Source organism: Bos indicus x Bos taurus, chromosome 21, assembly GCF_003369695.1.
Source record: "Bos indicus x Bos taurus breed Angus x Brahman F1 hybrid chromosome 21, Bos_hybrid_MaternalHap_v2.0, whole genome shotgun sequence".
Classification (NCBI taxonomy): domain Eukaryota; kingdom Metazoa; phylum Chordata; class Mammalia; order Artiodactyla; family Bovidae; genus Bos; species Bos indicus x Bos taurus.
The window spans coordinates 45,061,140-45,082,856 of NC_040096.1; the positions used below are offsets into that span (position 1 = coordinate 45,061,140).

Genomic DNA, 21,717 nt, shown 5'->3' on the forward strand with positions numbered 1-21,717 from the left:
GTGTATAAATTAGTAGAAAAAGGTAGTATAGTCCATAGATGAATCTAGGTGTTTAAATTCCCTGCTTAAATGTAAATCCACACATTTCCCTGTTTATTTGTCCTTAGAACCACATTATAAATTGGTTAAAAACATTTTTTTCCAGCAGATTTTTTGTTTTTTTTTTAATAAAAATGCTTCAGGTGTATTATTTTCCAAATAGCTTGGGGTTCAGGATTGTGGAAGAGCAAAGCATGTAAGAGGATAGGAAAAGCTCAATTAGATCTTGGTACAAAGTTACCTCATATCCACAACCCACCAAGCCTGACAACAATGACTGCATCATGCTGCATTCTTTCCCCAGTGAATTAATCCTGTCATGTGTTTATGCAGTACAAGCTACCTGAAATTCTTCAAAGAACAGTAACTAGCATTAAAATTTTTTTAATTGGAGGATAACTGCTTTACAATGCTGTGTTGGTTTCTGCTGTACAACAATGTATATCAGCTATAAGTACACACATATCCCTTCCCTCTTGAGCCTTCCTCACACCTGCCCTGCCTCCCCCATCCCACCCCTTTAGGTTGTCACAGAGCACTGAGCTGAGCTCCTTGTGCTATAAAGTTGCTTCCCATTAGCTACATATTTTACAAATAGTAGTGTATTTATGTCAATGACTAGTAGCAATTTTTATGTGTAACTTCTTTTTGAAATACCAAGGTTTTATTACCACTGATAAAGAAAAAAGAGGATAGCATTAAAAAGATTAATGGAAATAAAATAAAATTAAAAAAAAAAGAAATCTAAAAAAAAAAAAAGAGATTAATGGGTAAACAGATTATTACATAGATAAATATGACAAATAATTTATCATATAATAAATATGATAAAACAACATAACCCTATATAGTATGTAAACAATTTATATATTATATATAAATATTAAAAAAATTATCAGAATAAAAACAATAGCTGGTAATTACTCCCTAACAATATTAATGTTCCCAACTCTCCCTTGCCCCCAAATTCAGTATATCAGGTGGGAACCTTACCAAATTACCAATGGTAGCTTGTCTAGGTGATGTTGAGTATGTGCATTTTGAAGGAAGCAAAAGTGGATGAGAATGAAATGTGTTATAATGTGATATACTGAGGTTGTTCAAGTTTTGGCCAAATCTCTCCATTAAACACAAAATGCTGTTAGCAGATTTTTCTCAAGTACTCTGCTACACTACTACAAACACTAGCAGTGTAGTTTACCTTTATTCCCCAAAGAGCTGCCCCTTCCTTGAACATTATGCTTCAGGTCAGGTTGCTCCCTAAAAACTCCGTATAGTGGACAGCCTTTCAAAAATGATACAAACTATCTCAACATTCAATCGTTCCAGATTACTCAATTTTCTCAGGTGAAAACATTAATTTAGAATCTTCATACCTGCAGATTGTCTTTTCCTGCCTCTTCTCTTGGATTCACTATCTTGGAGGGAAAGTTTTGAAGCAACATTTAGAGGACTTGACTGCTCACTTGACTTTGCGGCAATCACCCTGAAGTTAGGGAAGCCGGGACTGTTTTCCGGTGTATTATTAGCACTCTTCCTGCCTCTGCGCTTTCTACGAGGACTCAGTAGTTCCACAAATACATCTGCTTGCAGTGCACCATGACTCTGGCGAGTAGAACGACTGGCAATTCTTAAAGATTTAGTTTCTGTAGGAGGAGCAGATTTTATCTTTCTTAGGCTTCTACCAGTAGTTTTAGAAGAAGCAGTTGTTTTCGGCGTACTCTGCTGACTCCGTGAAGTGTATCTTCCAGGGTCTTGTCGTTGGCCACGACTTGAGAAAGAAGAGCTCAGTCTCCCTCTTGTTTTAATTGGCAATCTAACTTGTGGTCTTCCTCGTTTTGGTGGGCTATAAACAGTGTTAGAAAACAGTTACTGTACAGAGCAATGATGCACATATGATACTTCTATCCCCCTTGTTCTACTATTCAGCCAATGAGTTCAATACACATCACTTATGTGTTACTGAGACTTATCCTCAGTAACACGTGGATAAGTAACATCCTTATTACTCAGTTTTTTCCCCGGTAGTTCAAATGGTAGAGAATTTGCTTGCAATGCAGGAGACCTGGGTTTGATCCCTGGGTCAGAAAGATTCCCTGGAGAAGGAAATGGCAACCCACTCCAGTATTCTTTCTTGGAGAACTCCATGGACAGAGGAGCCTGGAGAGCTATAGTCCATGGGATTGCAAAGAGGGGGACATGACTGAGTGACCAACTTTCACTTTTTCTTTAAACTTAGAACTGACGAAATCTAAAATGTGCTTTCATTTATTTCTTTGTAATGCAAGGAGAACATGTAATAATTTCTCAGTATAACTCCAGGACATCATCATGAAAATCAAATCCTAAGTCATGAATAAATTGCAATCAGATCCTCAGAAGAACTGAATAAAATGGACTTGATCATGTTGAAAACTTAAAATGCAAATCTTTAGTTTCCTCATGCTTCAGGAGACTGTCACTCTTCCTTATTACTGATACTGAGGTAACCTACAGTTTTGGCCAATGGGTCCCACAAAAGTAGGCCTTAAACCTACTATTCCTCAACACCAGGCCAAGAATCTCTTTGTTGTATTTGATGTTTACTGTAAGATACAAAACTATATTCAACCTTTTATTTGCCTTTATGTTGTAGACAAAGATGATACAATCCCATTAAGCCTCCTATATCCATCTCCCCACATACCTGAACCTCTGGTTTGCCTAAAATATTTCCAAGAATTTTCCAAGTTCTTTATTGTCTTTATGCTTCTATAATACTGTTGAGTTGGAGCTACTAAACAACTTGCTTGAAATAGAGGGGCTGGCTCTCTCTCATCTCCTCAGGCGGTGACCTTTTTGGACTGTGTCAGTTCCAGTCGCCCTTGCTGCACATTCATTTTCTTGATTCCACGTGTGTTACGTGTGCATGCTCAGTCGCTCAGCCCTGTCCAACTCTTTGCAACCCCATGGACTACAGCCCTCGAGGCTCCTCTCTCGTGGAATTTACCAGGCAAGAATACTGGAATCGGTAGCCATCTCCTACTACAGGGGATCCTCCCGACTCAGAGATTGAACCTGCATCTCCTGTGTGGGCAGGTGGATTCTTTACCACTGAACCATCTGGGAAGCGATTCCACATGAATGGAGTTCAAATGTTGAAAAGGGATGGAAAGTCTTAGAGACAAACAAGAAGAGACTGCCCAGCAGGAATAACCAAATCCACGCGTTGGGCCTGGGTGACACAGCTTGCGCTAAGTTCTCAAATACTTGGCTATGCAGTAGTATACTATAGTAGCGTAGTAGATGCTGACGTGGCAGGAGTATAAAAATACAACGTGCTTCCTGGCATTTCTCTCTGTTGACTACCAAGATCACCAATATTTGGGTATAACTTCTTGAGAAAGCAAAACATGCATCCAGAGCTGTGTTCATCTGTATCTCCTAGCTGTCCTCTGGACTGCTTATTTGCTAAAGTGAAAAAGTAAGTAATGTCGACCTTAATGAGGCTCTGACTTGACATCCTATCCAAACTTAAACTCATACTTGACTTTGTTATCTGGCTAAGTTCACACAAGGACTATACGCCTTTGGGAATAATTTCATATGTTTATAATACATAAAAAACAAGGGGAACTTTACAACACTATACTGCACACTTGTTTTTTAAAAATTAGAGGCCAAACCATTCCATTTGTATTTGAAAAGTCAAGAGATTGCCTAGTCATGACTCACGAACTCTCATTTTATTGCATGTTAGGATTTACCTGACTTCTTCTTCTTCTTGAGAATCATCTTCATCTTGTTCTACCTCATACTCTTCCTCTTCACTTTGACCCTCTTCTTCATCATCATCAACTTCATCATCCTCACCTTCCATACTACCTTCCATCTCATCATCACTTTCCAAGGATGGTCTCTGTCTAGAGGAGAGTCTTCTAGAACGCTGCTTTGGCCGACACTCTGGACAAAACCAGTCTCCTTCAGGCACAGTCTGATAAATCACATAAATGATCAGTAATCATCTGTCACTCAAAATCTCAATTCTAATCTGAGAAGCAGAAGAAGAAAATAAAAATACCTTGAGCTTTGGTCGAACACAGTAGGTATGGTGGCCCCGATCACAGCCATCACAAAGTACCATGTTCTCAGCATCACCCTTCTTTCGGCAGATCTTGCAACGGGCATTCAGTATAGATTTAGACCATATCACACTACGATCCAGGGTGGAGAGATGAAGAAAGACTTGGGATAGACTAGCAGAAGAAAGGAGAGACTCTCTCCAACGGTCCAGGACTGTTTTATAAGAACGCCCACTGTCACTGGCATCTTAAATGAAAGGGAAAGTAATTAAAACTTCCTAGGAAAACCCTAGACATCTCCTAGAACTATTTTTTCTTGGTATTGTTAAATAGGTAAGAATTTAGAGTTCTTCTCTCCTAATACTTCACAAAAAGACAATATTGAGATTAAAAATAAAAAATTCATGATAAAAAAAATTTGCTGAGCCACACCTTGCTTATGACATGAAGAATTACTTAAATCTGTAAAACAAATGCTTGGGGATTTCAACAGTTAAAAGAGAAAAATAACTTAGGGCAATGTGTTCTCAATCTAGCAATCTAGTTCTTTGTATCAAATCTTGATCTTATTTAGAAACTTGGCTAAATACAATAACAAGTCAGCTACTATTCATATGAATCAAGAATGTCACTGCCTCATTTGCAGATAAAAGATAAAGATGGATTGCTCTTTAAGTTAAGTCTCAATCATATTTGAGGTTTCTTTTGGGGCTAATGAAAATGCTCTGAAGTTAGATAGTGGTGGATCTATTGTGAATATATTAAAAACCACTGAACTGAACAATTTTAAAAGGGTGAATTTTATATATGTGAAATACGGTTCAATAAAACTGTTACTAAAAATATCAATTATGGATAAATGCCAACTACATTGCCTTCTATATCTAAGAAAATATTATTTTTAAAATAAGGTAATTTTTTTATACAGAAACATTTGAATCTATTAAGAATCATTTGACTGGATGCTATTAATCTAGCTAGTCTATCATTTTATATTGGCATGTGATATTGACCTCGAATTGATCTTCACTACTGCAACTACCTTAGTTTTCCTAAGACATTATACTTAACTATAAAGTGCCTACCACATCACATCAAAATTCTGCAAGATATATCCTCAAATGGAATCTCATGGATAGCAGCATGACAGTTAAGAAAACATAGGCTATGGAGTCAATCTGCCTTGAGGTGAGCACTAGCTCCCCTATATAGCTTGGGCAAGTTACTTAAGGTGCCTCAGCAGCAGTATGTGGCCAGCTTATACCTCTGAGTGCTATTGGGAAGATTAAATGAGATAATACACATAAGACATGTAAACTCTGTCACAGTGTAAATGCTACTGTTGTTATCATTATTCCTGCATTGTATTTTCCCTTCAATATGCAGCATTTTAGAAGATAAGAAACAAGTCTACTCTATGGCCCCTGCTCTTAAGAAAATTTTAATACAGCTGGGAGGATGAAGATGTACACAATGAGGGGAAGTCATAAAGCAAGAGACCTGTCAAACACTAGCAGATCTTGAACTTTTGTTTTGATTGTTAGGCAGGAGAGAGACAGGACATGAAACCTAGGGCCCACTCAATGTGGTGAATCTTCCCTTAAAAGTTAGGGCCCCAAAAGGCCACACCTGTAAGTGTCAGGGCGGAAACAAGTACCACAAAGAAGGAAGCTGGCAAGGAAATCTGCTCATCTGGACCGTGATATTGGGTGGAAAGGGGAAATAAATCTATTTTATGTAACTACAAACAAAATCTTGAACAGGTTTAAAACCTAAAAAAACACAAGCTAAGATTTTACAGTGGTCCAGGTGACCAGAGTTCCAGAAAAACATCTATTTCTGCTTTCAAGATTGCTAGGAGAAATATCAATAACCTCAGATATGCAGATGATACCACCCTTATGGCAAAAAGTGAAGAAGAACTAAAGAGCCTCTTGATGAAAGTGAAAGAGCAGAGTAAAAAGGTTGGCTTAAAGCTCAACATTCAGAAAAATAAGATCATGGCATCTGGTCCCATCACTTCATGGCAAATAGATGGAGAAACAGTGGAAACAGTGGCTGACTTTATTTTGGAAGCCCCAAAATCACTGCAGATGGTGATTGCAGCCATGAAATTAAAAGACGCTTACTCCTTGGAAGGAAAGTTATGACCAACCTAGATAGCATATAGCAGAGACATTCCTTTGCCAACAAAGGTCCGTCTAGTCAGGGCTATGGTTTTTCCAGTGGTCATGTATGGATGTGAGAATTGGACTATAAAGAAAGCTGAGTGCTGAAGAATTGATGCTTTCAAACTGTGGTGTTGGAGAAAACTTGAGAGTCCCTTGGACTGCAAGGATCCAATCAGTCTATCCTAAAGGTAGTCAGTCCTGAATATTCATCGGAAGGACTGATGTTGAAGCTGAAACTCCAATACTTTCACCACTTGATGTGAAGAGCTGACTCTTGAAAAGACCCTGATGCTGGGAAAGATTGAAGGTGGGAGGGGAAGGGGACGACAGAGGATGAGATGGTTGTATGGCATCACCGACTCAATGGATATGAGTTGAGTGGACTCTGGGAATTAGTGATGGACAGGGAGGCCTGGAGTGCTGCAGTCCATGGGGTTGCAAAGAGTCGGACACAACTGAGCAACTGAACTGAACTGGTGACCTCAGGTATGGCAGAAACAAGGGCAAATCTCTGCAATGAAGAAACTTCTGCAGATTAAGTTCTACAGAGTGAGAGTTAATAGTCAACACCCACGAGGCACATGTGGAAACAAAACACTATAATCAAGAGCCTGCAGAATCTGATCCATAAAGAGGCATGAGACACAGAATTAGACACTATATAAAATAACTGTGTTTAACATGTCTTAAGAAATAAACATTTGAAAATATCCATAAATGACCAAGCCATTTGAAAAAGCATCTAGATCTCTAAAAATAATTGAGATTTATAACTCAATGAGAGAAGGATAAAAATGGATGGGTCAAATGACTCTTTAGACAAAGCTAAAGAGAAATATTAGCAAAGAGGGACATAAATGCAATAATATAGTTCATGTAATTTACTTCCATCCTCTCATTTTGTGCTTCTATTTATCCTAATTTTCTAATGTAAGTCTTCATGGAAAGTTCTGGCCTACGTGGGACTCTCCAAGGAAGAAGGCAACAAGAGTTGCTAGTTCAAAGATCTTAAAGAAATATTTCTGGGTAAATCAGAGGGTATTCTTATTGGTAATGGCAAGAAATAAGATTGCAGAGACCAATGTGGAAGAATGGAAGAAAAATTACGACAAATTGGAACATTAAAAGTCAGTTTGACTGGTTCTTGACTCAACGGCTGGTGAAACTATGGGTTTTGATCAAAGATGTGCTTTAAGAAAATTAACCCAGTGGTAGCTCCATTTTTATTCTACCTACTCCAATCCATTTAAAATATTCTAAATATGAAATATATATGGATGTCCATATTTTTCTATTTTCATATAACTACTTAAAAAAGGATAAAAAACAGTATATAAAATTGATACCATTTTTTCTGTTAATTGTTTTCTCATTTTAAACTTTGCTTCTCCAGATTATACAATTCTCAAGGGCAGAAATGTCTTTCATTTTCCATTAAGCTAGCACAGATAAATTCCTCAAGATATTGCTAATTAAATGTATTTTACTAATATAAAATATTGGTAGATTCATATGATCAAATATCACACCAGGAGATTTTATGCTGTTAACTGCCACTATACAGTAATTCATGTCACCATGCCATGCCGGCTTCCCTAGGAAATAAAACAATAACATCTCCTACTCCAGAATTCTCCCTGTGCTCATAAAGGAAAAACAATGTGAATAAATACTATATGTGAAACAACACGTAAATTCCATAGATGCTCAATCTTTAACAATAACTAAGTATACTAAGGTGCAACAATGTCAGTTTTTTATATAACAGGGTAAAAGAGTTTGATTAGCTGAGGTATGAAATGTATCAAGAGCAAGAAAAATTTTAGGAAGATATTGTTTTATAAGCTTGCCCTCAACCCTATTCTCTCCAAAAAACCAAATTTAAGGTTTTTCCTTCAAAAGCTAAAAATGTAAATCAATATTCAGCAGTAAAGTAAAATTATAATTCCTTAAAAATACAAAATTCTTTAAAAAGTTAAATATTTACCATCTCTCACACTAGATTGATCTTCCTTTTTTTCTTGTCCCTTTTTTTTTCTATCTCCCTTTTTGATCTTTATTAATTTCTGTGCTGCCGCTGCTAAGTCACTTCAGTCGTGTCCGACTCTGTGCAACCCCGTAGACGGCAGCCCACCAGGCTCCCCGACCCCTGGGATTCTCCAGGAAAGAACACTGGAGTGGGTTGCCATTTCCTCCACCAATGCATGAAAGTGAAAAGTGCAAGGGAAGTCACTCAGTTGTGTCCGACTCTTCTCGACCCCATGGACTGCAGCCTACCAGGCTCCTCCGTCCATGGGATTTTCCAGGGAAGAGTACTGGAGTGGGGTGCCATTGCCTTCTCCGAATTTCTGTGCTACCAAGTTTCAAATTAATCAAGTTAATTTGACAATTTCCCCCCCCCCCCACAACTTAAGGGCTTAACCTTAAGCATGACTTAATAAATTATTAAATTATCAACCTAAAACAATTATCACATCTTACCTAAAATTAAGTGAAATACGATTATGTTCCCCAAGTTAAAAAAGCCAAGTTTTATCAATGTGATTGATCACTAGAATAAGAGGGACATCTAGAGAAGGTGGAACATAAGCAGAAATTTTATTTCTTACTTGATTCTTCAAGAAACTGAAATAATTTCTAAAGCTAAACTGGGAAAATTCCTACTATAGTTAATTTGCTATGTTGAAAAATTATCAAAAATAGAGAATTTTAATGTTTTCTATCTTAAGCATTTATAAAGTGGAACACCCTTTTCTCTCCTGGATTAAGTATATATTCTTGATTACCTTTCTCCAAATATTTAGACTACCTTAAAACCCTAGAAGTACTTGCATTTCCTGCTGTCTCATTCAAAATAGATCATTCAAAGGCTTTAAGAATTACAGACACCAGTTCTATTAACTTTGAGGCAGCAATGGTAGATGGTAACATCCATTATTACAAATGATCAACATCTGACTCTGATTAATATTTACAAAGTAAGGTAAGCTGAACACTTACAAAATAAGTAAGGTAAGTTGAACTTGTCTTATTTCATTTATTTTTTCTTTTATATGTCTCAGGATGAAATGAATGTCTAAACACTGCTGTATACAAACAAGCATAGGGAACACTATAGTTCTCTGCTCTTGTATAATCTATTAGGTGTAAACTGCAATATCTCTCAGTGTCAACTTTTTCCCTTTGTCTAAATAGTTAATAAAAGGTACTGATGAAAATTCAAACATTAAATAATAAATTTGATCCCCCCTCACCAAACCTATAAATAGCTTTAATTGATGGCAATTTCAGAAGTGGAAAAATCAGCAGAATTACATTTTATTCCCACACCCCTTTTGGAATCACAGAATTAATAGAATTAATAGTAGTAATAATATTTTACATTTATAAGAGTCCTATGACTTACAAATAACTTTTAATTGAAATAACTATAAATTCACATGTGTTTGTAAGAACAATACAGACATCCCTTATATACATAATTTGATTTTGACACAAAGTATTAGGAAATACTGAAGACAAAATAACAGTGATACAACAAACACAAATTTGAATCTTTGTGCTTATATGTATTTTATTTCTTACAAATGTTACTTTCAATGTGAAAAGTGAGTTATTAAGCTCATGGTGGAATTATCAATTTATAAGAAAATTAAAATATGGACAGGCTTATTAGAACAATAAGATACTAACTACAAATTCTTCATTTTAAAAATAGATAATTTACGAATATACTAATGTTTCAAGCACCATATATTTATGAAAACTTTGTTCTTACTACTCAAAACATTAACATTCAAATCATTTTTAAAGGATTTTAGTCTACTCAAGACTCTCTCAATATGAGATCAAAAAGATATAGTTTAAAACAACTTTAAAAAAAATAAAAAAATAAAACAACTCTTTCTTCTAGTACCTCACTATTGAGATATAAACTATCTCAATATAATAAATTATAAATTAATTCAGTTTTTCAGAAAGACCACAGCAAACTAGAGGCAGTTATGATATGAAAATTGATCTGGAACTTGACACATATTTTCCTAAAAACATAAGGATTATGTTTCCTAGATTAGCCCTAATAACCATAGATTGTAGAGCACTTCCTCATCTATGTACCCTGAAACACTTGGTATTTCTGATTTAGCACTTCGTACACATGCTCAGGTGAGTGACCCACATTATTAAACCATACCCTTAATGGGGGGCATTTAAGTAGTTTCTTTGAGGTTCTGTTTTTTTTTTTTTTTTTCATTCATTCAGTCAGTCAGCCGGTCGGTCAGTCATCTCCTCGCTGCACTCGGACCAGGGAAGCCGCCGCAGCCGCCGCCGCCACCGGGCGCACCATCGCCACCTCCCTCTGACAGGCGGCCGGCCCCGCGGGCGGGCCCCGGAGCGGAGGGAGCGACCGGGCCGAGCGCGGACGGCCCGCCCTCCCTGATTGGCAGCTTGGCCAGGCCTATGGGAGGCCACGCCGCCTCACCTGAGGTTCTGTTTTAAATGGCAATACATTTATGTACAGTGTTTGATTATTCAGGGTCTGGCGAGTCACAGAACTTGGTAATGTCTTTGGAAGAAACATTCATAAAAGAGACCGACAGAAATAGTTAGACATTCATTGAAATGAATGAATACCTAGAATAAAATTTTAAAGTATTATTAAATAAATCTCACCTGAAATAACTTATATTTTAAAATGAAAACGTAATCTCAAAATTTTCAAATTAGTTGATCAATTTTATTCTGTCAGCCAGTAAAGTTCTATTAATTAAGGGGTAATTGAAAAGCATTTAAAATGTAACATATTTTGAATTAAAAACAGATACTTACCAAGTGGAGCTTTTAGAAAACGCCTCTCAATACCCTGTTCTATTTGGAAAAGTGCCATTGCAAGATGATGAACCACGTTGCTCACTGACTGTGGTGTACTTGCATTGGTTGAGACAGTACTTGGAGATTCTGTTTTTATGCCCAAAAGTCTACAATTAAAACATTGAAGAGTTTATAGTACCTAAAACCACTATTAGATGAAACTTGAGTCCACTGACTTACCCAAATCCTTACTTATACCTGTGTAAGAAATGGTTTCCTCAATCTCTAGGAGTTCTCATAAGCCACCAGGAAAGGGAGAGAAAAACATGAATCAAGAGCTAAACTATCATGTCATTTAGGCACATCACAAGGGCAAATACAGAGAGGAGGGAAGGTGGATGAGAGAAGGCTTAGAAGGCTTTAGGAAAGAAGCCTTAGACGGCTCTGACCTTTCCTTAGAGAGGTGGGTATCAGATGGGCCTTAAGGGAAGAGTAGCTTAGGCAGCTCATCTCTATTTCTCGTGCTTCAACTTTTACTTATAGCTGCCTCCTAACTAACTAGTTCCTTGGCCTCCAATCTTACTCCCTTTGCAATAAATCTCCATGCTGCACTTAAAACGATCATTTAAAAATGTAGGCTCATTTACTCAAAACCTGTGTAATGTCTTCCCTCCCAGTTTCATATCCTTTCCACCTTTAGGTCTCAGTTTCAGTCACTTCCTCTAGCATTTCCTTTGCTGTCTTCTATATTCTCCTATGTATCAATATTACATTTCCACTGGGTATTTACTTCTACCAGAACTCTGACACTGCTCTATAATTGCTAGCTTAAGGTCCCTCCACCATTTCCTTCTAGACAATAAATTTATTCTAAGGGCAGATACTATCTGAAAAAGTAAAAGTATCTGTCTATAGAGAAATCAGTTCTGATTAATAGCTCAAATAATATTTTAGTCTATTACAGAACAGAAAAATGATAATGTAAAGCTACTTTCTGAAATTAATACAACTTTAAGTTCAAAGTCTTTTTAAAAACTTGAATAACTACCATCATCTTAACAAGTTGTCTTTCGGCTGCTTTAGTACTAAGAAAGGTAAACAGAGAACTTGCAGTTTAGCAAAATCATCATTTCAGTGGTTATAAATATTAATGTCCTCACAATAAGATTTTAAGACCATTTTTTGAAGAAAAAGAAACAGTTTCTTAAAAACATAAAATGGCAAGAAAAAGTGATGGTTACTTTAGAAAAATCCTTTTCCTACCTGTCTTTTACTATGACCTTTGCTTGCTCATCAATTTCCATCTCCTCTGCATCTTCATTCACAGTTTTAATTATCCCGTTTTCCTTGTTTTCCTCATTTAACAGCTCATACTGTCCATTTTCTAATGCTGACCTCCAGAGGTGTCGGTCTGTAACCTGTAACAAAACTCAAATTTACTAACTCTGAAAAATGGCATGTACTGTTCCTAAGAAGTATGAAGTTCAATGTACATATGAAAAATTCATGAATATTCTAGAACAGATTGTGAATCAAAAAGAGATCTAAAAATAAGGTACTAAGTGGCCAAAATGGAGTTCATATCATTCATAGATGGAAGCTTTAATACCTTACTCTCTATATAGTGAAATTATAAATGACTCTAAGGTTGGTCACCTGACAGTAGCAAAAGAGTGACAGATGACAGCAAAGGAATGAACAGAACACACAGATCAAGCATGAATTACTTACAGATTTTAAAAAGGTAACAAAGAAACCAATAAACAAACCAGACTCAGCAGAGCAGGCAGGAGCTAGTCAAGGAAGAAGAAAATATCCTTATACATTTCAACATCTTGGATGAAAATACCGTAAAACAGATATTTTTTAAATACCAAAAGTTAATATTAAAAAAAGGTTTTAAGAAAGATCTATATATATATATATAATTTGATACAGGGAAATAAAATCAGTTATTATAAAAATGCATCACTCCTGCTATTTATTCAGAACATACATGCCTTGACTATATCAAATAAGTTAACAAACATAAAATATCAAATAAGTTACCAAAATTCTGGTAACTAGGCAAGTTAAAAATGGGAACAGGTACAAACCTTGATTGCGCCTAATGTTCCTTGGTAGATTCTGTCTTCAATATCCAAAAGAAAATCTCTCAGCCTCAACTCAAGCTGTCTTTCTGCAGACATCTGGGATGGATCATACACACTGGAAGATCTTCCCCGACTATATGTAGGTTTGCTATCAGTTTGAGGTTTGTCTGAAATAGTTAGCAAACATCTTTATTATGATTTTCTCATTAAAAAACATAATTACCCATATGACTGTATGATTGTGAGACAGTGGATATAAAAACAGTAAGTCCTGAAGTATGGGGAAAAAAAGAAGCAAATGTCTGCACATCATTTATCTCATAAGGGACTTGTATCTATCCAACAGAATATATAAAGAACTCTTACAGCTCAATAAAAAGACAAATAATACAATTAAAAAATAAGCAAAGGATCCGAACACACTTTTCTTCCTTTCTCTCTCTTTTTTTCCTGCTGTGCCATGAAGCTTGCAGGATCTTAGTTATCAAACCAGGGATTGAACGCAGGCCCATGGCAGTGAAAGTGCTGAGTCCTAACCACTGACCACCAGGGAATTTCCCTGAACACATTTTTCTTTGGCCAATAAAACCATGAAAAGATGCTCAACATCATTAGTCATTTGGGAAATGCACACCAAAACCACAATGAGATACTTCACACCTCTACAATGGCTAGAATAAAAAAGTCTGATAACAAGAATTGAGAGGGATGTGGAGAAATTTAACCTTCAATATAAAATAGTGAGCCACTTTAGGGAACAGTCTGATGACAGTTCCTTAAATGATTAAACAGAATTACCATAGTGCGTAGTGATGATATATGCATGCCAAGTCGCTGCAGTTGTATCCAGCTCTTTGCAACCCCATGGACTGTAGCCCACCAGGGTCCTCAAGGGATTTTCCAGGCAAGAATACTAGAGTGGGTTGCCATGCCCTCCTCCAGGGGATCTTCCCGACCCAGGGATCAAATCTGAGTCTCCTGAGTCTCCTGCATTGCAGGCAGATTCTTTACAACCTGAGCCATTGAGGAAGCCATATGACCCAGTAATTTCACTCTTAGGTATATACCCAAGAGAAATGAAAACATATGTCAGCAAAAATTTATACACAAATGTTCAAAGCAGCATAACAGCCAAAAGGCAGAAACAATAGAAATGTCCATTAACTAACATATGGATAAGTAAAATGTACTAAAATGTAGTATACAATGAACATAAAGAGAATGAAGTACTGACATATGGTACAACTTGAATGAACCTTGAAAACATTATGCTAAGTAAAAGAAGCCTGTCACGAAAGACCATATATTACACAATACCAGTTTTGGGGATAATGAAAATGTTCTAAAATTGACAGTGTAAGATATCTAAGAATATATAAAAAACTACTGAATTGTACACTTCAGGGTGAACTGTATGATAAATGAATTAAATCTCAACAAAGCTGTTAAAGAATTGTGATCAACAATCAAGATTGCCGGGAGAAGTATCAATAACCTCAGATATGCAGATGACACCACCCATATGGCAGAAAGCAAAGAGGAACTAAAAAGCCTTTTGATGAAGGTGAAAGAGGAGAGTGAAAAAGTTGGCTTAAAACTCAACATTCAGAAAACGAAGATCATGGCATCTGGTCTCATCACTTCTGGGAAATAGACAGGGAAACAGTGGAAACAGTGTCAGACTTTATTTTTTTGGGGCTCCAAAATCACTGCAGATGGTGACTGCAGCCATGAAATTAAAAGACGCTTACTCCTTGGAAGAAAAGTTATGACCAACCTAGATAGCATATTCAAAAGCAGAGACATTACTTTGCCAACAAAGGTTCGTCTAGTCAAGGCTATGGTTTTTCCAGTGGTCATGTATGGATGTGAGAGCTGGACTGTGAAGAAAGCTGAGTGCTGAAGAATTGATGCTTTTGAACTGTGGTGTTGGAGAAGACTCTTGAGAGTCCCTTGGACTGCATGGAGATCCAACCAGTTCATTCTGAAGGAGATCAGCCCTGGGATTTCTTTGGAAGGAATGATGCTAAAGCTGAAACTCCAGTACTTTGGCCACCTCATGCGAAGAGTTGACTCATTGGAAAAGACTCTGATGCTGGGAGGGATTGGGGGCAGGAGGAGAAGGGGACGACAGAGGATGAGACGGCTGGATGGCATCACTGACTCGATGGACGTGAGTCTCAGTGAACTCTGGGAGTTGGTTGGTGATGGACAGGGAGGCCTGGCGTGCTGCGATTCATGGGGTCGCAAAGAGTCGGACACGACTGAGCAACTGAACTGAACTGAAATGAACTGAAAGTAGTCATGGTAATAATAAAACCCTAAATTTAAGATCACTCTACCTAGAAAACCCCATTTACACCTAAAAATGTCTTACTTCTTTCTCTTATTTGTCGTCAACAGACCAGCCATCAAATAGGAAATACTGCTACCTGAACTGTCCTTGCTGCCCATCTCCTAAGGTGTGATCACTAATAGAACCTGTCCCTGGACCCTCAGCTAATACATTCAGTGAGTGACCTCACTCACTATTAGATCTCAAAACTCGATGGTAACCCTAGTGCCACAAGTATTCGATCTACTGATCAAACAATCCAAACAATGAGCTCAGAAAGAGTATGTAACTTCTCATATTGTTAAGATGTGCTTATCATAATCCAAGTGGAACCCAGGAGAATCTAGAAAACTTTATTTCTCTAACTGGCAAATTTCTCTAACTCAAGAACTGAGAGCGTTGTTCAGATGAAAGAGAAAGTGTTTTAAATACAGCTCTTGATAAGTTTGAAAAATGTTTACTCCTGAGCCAGAGATTACAGGAAAAGAAAAATAAAGGAAATAGGTGTCATTGAAAATTTACCTGAAAAATGAAATTTCTCTTCAGAAAATCGGGATAGCTGTGCACATATTCTGCTTTTCTCTTGCAACAAAGTTTCTTTTAAGGCACTTTCTCTATGTCCTCTAGAGTTAAGGGCTTCAATCAGCTGATCCAGCTGTTCACAGGAACTGTAAAAGCACCACCGATTTGGCTTATGCACCGGTTTTGGCAGCTGCACAGTATCATCATACGGACCGTGGTCAATGCTGGAGGTAGATTCAGACATCAATGAATCTCCAGTTTTAGTGGATACCTGAGGCGCTTGAGACTGTACATTATCCTGAAATGATGAAGGTCTAGGCAACAGCATGTCTTCAGTGAGACCAGAATAATCCTCTTCAATAAACAATCCAGGAATAGAAGGGAAAATCCAGTACCGTCTGTACATGCGGTCACGGCCCAAGGGAAAGATATTGGTACATGCTATGGCACTTTGGATTTTTTCTAAGAGCTCTTTCTCTTTTCGTTGGTGTTCCTGTTTTAAAGCTTCTTCCTCCTCAGCAGTAAGAGGCTCTCTTGTTACGCAGTTGACCTCTTCTTGCCTTGTAAATTCTTTAAATCCATTTTGTCCCCTTTTTCCTGTAATTGAAACCACCATCATATTTTAATTTTTCACTAGAAAAACATGACAAGCTACCCCAAGTTACTACACATTATGGAGTAAACTATGTGCCACTCCCACATACCCCCAATTTGTAGGTTGAAGTCTTAAACCCCAAGGTGACTGAATTTGGAGACAGGGCCTTTAAGGAGGTAATTAAGGTCAGACTGGTGTCTTTAAGCAAGAGGAAGGGAGATCAGGGCACTCTTTCTCTCCACTTGCGAGTGAGAAAGGTCATATGAGGACGCAGTGAGAAGGTGCTATTACCAGCTGAGAAAGGCCTCACCAGAAATTAACCCTGCTGGCACCCTGATCTTGTACCTCCAGTCTCCAGAACTGTGATAAAAATTTTTGTTGTTTAAGCCACAGTCTGTAACATTTTGTTATGGCAACATGAATAGCCTAATAAACTATGTTAATAAGAAATTGGCACACTTATATATAAAGAGATACACAAAAACCTTCTATCTCCATACTGGAGAGTGTGCCAGAGTCTGTTAGTTATTTTGCAAGATACATTCAGTCCTTCTTCTAAGGCAGAAGTTAGCAAACCACTTCTATGAAGGGCTACTGTTACTGCTAAGTTGCTTCAGTCGTGTCCGACTCTGTGCGACCCCATAGACGGCAGCCCAGCAGGCTCCCCTGTCCCTGGGATTCTCCAGGAAAGAACACTGGAGTGGGTTGCCATTTCCTTCTCCAATGCATGAAAGTGAAAAGTGCAAGGGAAGTCACTCAGTTGTGTCTGACTCTTCGCGACCCCATGGACTGCAGCCTACCAGGCTCCTCCGTCCATGGGATTTTCCAGGGAAGAGTACTGGAGTGGGGTGCCATTGCCTTCTCCCCTATGAAGGGCTAGCTAGTCAATATTTTAGGCTGCTTGGGTCATACGGTTTCCATCCCAGCTACCCAACTCTGCCACTGTAGGATGAAAACAGTCACAGACAATATGCAAATGAACGAGCATGGCTATACGCAACAAAACTTTACTTAAGGTCACTGAGTCTGAATTTCATGTGATTTTCACATGTCACGAAGTATCGCTCTTTTTAATTTTTTTTCCCAACTATTTAAAAATGTAAAAACCCTTTCAGGCTCATGGGTGATATTAAAACAGGGGGCAGGGTGGATTTGGCCAATGGGCTGTACTTTAACAACCACTGCTTTAAGGTAACAGAAGCCTTAATTATTAGCAGGCACCTAGCAATCCAATCGGAGAAGGCAATGGCACCCCACTCCAGCACTTTTGCCTGGAAAACCCCATGGACGGAGGAGCCTGGTGGGCTGCAGTCCATGGGGTCGCTAAGAGTCGGACATGACTGAGCAACTTCACTTTCACTTTTCCCTTTCCTGCATTGGAGAAGGAAATGGCAATCCACTCCAGTGTTCTTGCCTGGAGAATCCCAGGGACCGGGGAGCCTCGTGGGCTGCTGTCTATGGGGCTGCACAGAGTTGGACACGACTGAAGCGACTTAGCAGCAACAGCAGCAGCAATCCAATGGAGAAGGCAATGGCAACCCACTCCAGTACTCTTGCCTGGAAAATTCCATGGGCGGAGGAGCCTGGTGGGCTGCAGTCCATAGGGTCGCTAAGAGTTGGACACGACTGAGCGACTTCACTTTCACTTTTCACTTTCATGCATTGGAGAAGGAAATGGCAACCCACTCCAGTATTCTTGCCTGGAGAATCCCAGGGATGGGGAAGCCTGGTGGGCAGCCATCTATGGGGTCGCACAGAGTCAGACACGACTGAAAGGACTTTGCAGCAGCAGCAGCAGCAATCCAAGAGAAGGACAACGTTTCCCAGACCTTCTTTCCCCAGTAAATATGGCTACATTAGAAACTACTGGTCAAAGAGATGGAAGCAGAAGCACTGTCTGTAACCTCTGGGTTATGCCTCTTTTTCCCCTTTCCCTAGACAGAATGGAGACAGGGTGATAAATCATTCTGGAACATGAGGATGGCAGCAAATGCTCAAGGATGACAGTACCAACAAGACAGAAGGAGCCTAGACTCCTCCTGGCTGGCCTTGTATGCTATGTTGAAGCATTAGACTTCTCTCCTGTTTCATTCATTGTCAAATTGTTTAAACGGATGGGGGGTGTTTCTTCTCTTTCTTTTGCCTGAAAGGGTTTGTGTAAGATTGGAATTATCTGCTTCTTTGAAATTTGGCAGAATTCACCATAAAGTCGCCTAGGAGTGATGTTTTCTTTATAGGAAGGTTTTTAATACTAATTCAAGATCTTTAACAGTTTAGGACCATTCATATTTTTAATCTTTGTATTAATTCATTTCTATAATTTGCATTTTTTCTAGGATTTAGCTTTCTGCCATTTTCAAATTTACTGCTATTAAATTGTTATGTTATCCCCTTATCTTTAAATTTCTACTCTATCTAGTTATACTGCTTCAATTTTTAGTCCTAATTTTGTTTATTGTGACCCCTCACCCCCCCGAAAGTCAATTCAACAAAGGTTTGTCTAGTTTGTGTCTTTTTCAAAGAACAAGCTTTTGGCTTTGTTGTTTTTCTCTATTACAGTTTTATTTTCTATTAATTTCACTCACGTTTATTGTCTCCTTATATTTCGGGAGATTATTCTAGTTTTTACCTCTAACTTCTTAAATGAATGCCTAGTGTAATTTGCCTTTCTACTTTCCTAATATGTATTAAAGCTATAAATTTTCCTTTAAGTAGAGGGACTGTATCCAACAAGTATGGACTCGTATGGATTGTATCCATCAATACGCAGTATTAATTAGTTTTAAATATTTTAAAATTTCTATTAGGGCTTCTCCTTTGAAACTCTAATTACTTAGAAATATGTTCTAAATTCTAATGGCATAAGATTTGTTTTGGATTTCCAAATCAATTGCATTGCAGTCAGAGAATACAGCCTCCATGATATTGTATAAGAGATTTTTCTGTCCACTTACGATAACCACTTTAAAAATAATGTAAAAAAAGAGATACTGTCCAAATTAGAGGCACAGAATAAACTTAAGTATCTCCTTTAATAGTTATCAAATGAAAATGGTTAGAGATCCTCAGAAGTAACTTGTATCACAAGCTTCAAAAAATGCATTTCCTTTGATCCAGCAACTTATGAGATTACTTTAAGGCAGCATAGATTTCCATTCTCAGTAATATGACACCAGTTACAAGCATTACTGATCTTTGTATCTCTAGCATCTAAGAGGCATTCAATGTTGAATTGGTACATTACAGAATAAAAATTTCTACTTGGTCAACATAAAGTAGCAAATACAAAAAATCAACAACACACCTTGGAATCACAAATGGAAGTAACCTAATATATATTTCAGAATAGTGAATTAATAAAATGCCTTATCAATTAAAAGCAAGCAAGCATGCCCTTACGAAATTCTGTATTACCCCTTCTGCCTCTTTTATGTGGTCCCGGGTCATCTTCATCTTCAGAAACTGTATCTTGATCTTGTTCCTTTTGCTCTATTTCTTTGCTCTCAGTGCTAGTATCAAAATCTTCCCTTTCTTCCTCCCTTAATAAGAAAAAAATATGTATAATTCCATTCATGAAATATTTATTGCCTGCCTATGAAGTGCCAGGGTTTATCCTTCGAGAAGTAGTGAACAAGATAATACAGAGTTTATAGTCTTGCAGATAACTATATAAATCATTGTACAATTAAAATATGTAATAAATACTAAAAAAGAAGGAGTTCAAAATGCTATGAAAGCATTTTGAGGAGAACTTGATCCCTAATCTCAGGGATCAAGTAACGCTCGCTTATAAGAAGTGACGTTTAAACTGCAAGACTAAGGAGGCTGGGAGGGGTGAGGTGGCAGTTAAGAAAAAATCTTTGTTTCTAGAAGAAGGAATAACCTGCAAATGCACTGAGCTCAAGGGAAAAGGAAGGAGCTTGTAATTTTGACAAGAATATAAACAAAAAAGAAGCAATTTAAGATACGAATGAGAAAAATCAGGGCAAGATCATACTGGGCCTTTTAGGGCATTATTCAAAGAGCAATGGGGGTGGATGGGGAGAAGCTACAGGGAAAAAGTGGAAGAGTTTAGAAAAGGGAAATGACATGATTAGAAGGTACTCTTGCTGTTATGTGGAAAATCATCTGAGATAGAAAGCAGATGAGGGGAGATTAGTAAAGAGGCCACTGAAATTAATCCAGGTAGCTGGCTGGGAGGTAATGGTGGCTCAGAGTATAAAAGGAGATAAGTAGACAAACAGTAGGGGGGAGAAGTAGACAAATTCAGATACAGTAAGTAGGAACAATATGGATGTTTTATCACTGTATTGTCCAAATCACTGTATTGTCCAAATCACTGTATTGTCCAAATCAAAATTAAAGTTGCATGGAATTTGAATTCCACCACTTATGTTCTACATTCAAAGAGTTTTGCAAACTCAATGTATTCAGGAGCCAGAGGGATAACATAAATGAGTGAGGTTAGATGAGTACAAACATATGAAGTGGTGGGATCTATTACATGCCTAATTTCTTTTTTTAAAAAACTGAAGATATCACATGGAAAAAATAATTGCAACTACATGAGGCAATGAATATTAACTAAATTATAGTAATCATTTAACAATATATACATTTATCAAATCATTATTTTATATACCTTAAATGAATACAGTATTTTTGGTATAACTGACATAATTGGAAAAATATTTATAAAGTGTAAAAAAAAATTTGAGACAGCGTTCACATACCATAAAAATCACCATTTTAAAGTGTACAACTCAGTGGTTTTTAGTAATATTAACAAGGCTGTACAATTACTGCCTCTATCTAATTCATCATCTCAGAAGAAAAGCTGGATACTATTTTCAATTCCTTTTCCCCACTGCCCATGGTAACCACTGATTCTACTTTCTGCTCTGGACTTGCTTATTCTGGACTTTTCCTATAAATAGAATAATCACACGGTCTTCTTTGATTAGCTTCTTTCACCTAGCATGTTTCCAAAGTTCACCCATGTTGTAGCATGTATCAGAATTTCATTCCTTCTTATTTCTGAATAACATTCTGCTATAAGGATATACCACAGAAGCAGTATATCATTTTG

General features: G+C 37.5%; 1 protein-coding gene across 2 annotated transcripts in view; it reads right to left on the reverse strand.

Moving 5' to 3' along the window:
* BAZ1A (bromodomain adjacent to zinc finger domain 1A) overlaps nt 1–21,717 on the reverse strand; it is an 88,032-nt gene that overhangs the window by 3,447 nt on the left and 62,868 nt on the right. For both annotated transcript variants that reach the window (XM_027520811.1, XM_027520810.1), the window contains 8 exons: nt 20,043–20,167; nt 16,034–16,630; nt 13,180–13,343; nt 12,347–12,501; nt 11,102–11,250; nt 4,100–4,347; nt 3,786–4,012; nt 1,416–1,885 (listed from right to left, as the gene is read on the reverse strand). In XM_027520811.1, the coding sequence (XP_027376612.1) occupies nt 1,416–1,885; nt 3,786–4,012; nt 4,100–4,347; nt 11,102–11,250; nt 12,347–12,501; nt 13,180–13,343; nt 16,034–16,630; nt 20,043–20,167 (2,135 nt within the window). The remainder of the gene's footprint in view (nt 1–1,415; nt 1,886–3,785; nt 4,013–4,099; nt 4,348–11,101; nt 11,251–12,346; nt 12,502–13,179; nt 13,344–16,033; nt 16,631–20,042; nt 20,168–21,717) is intronic.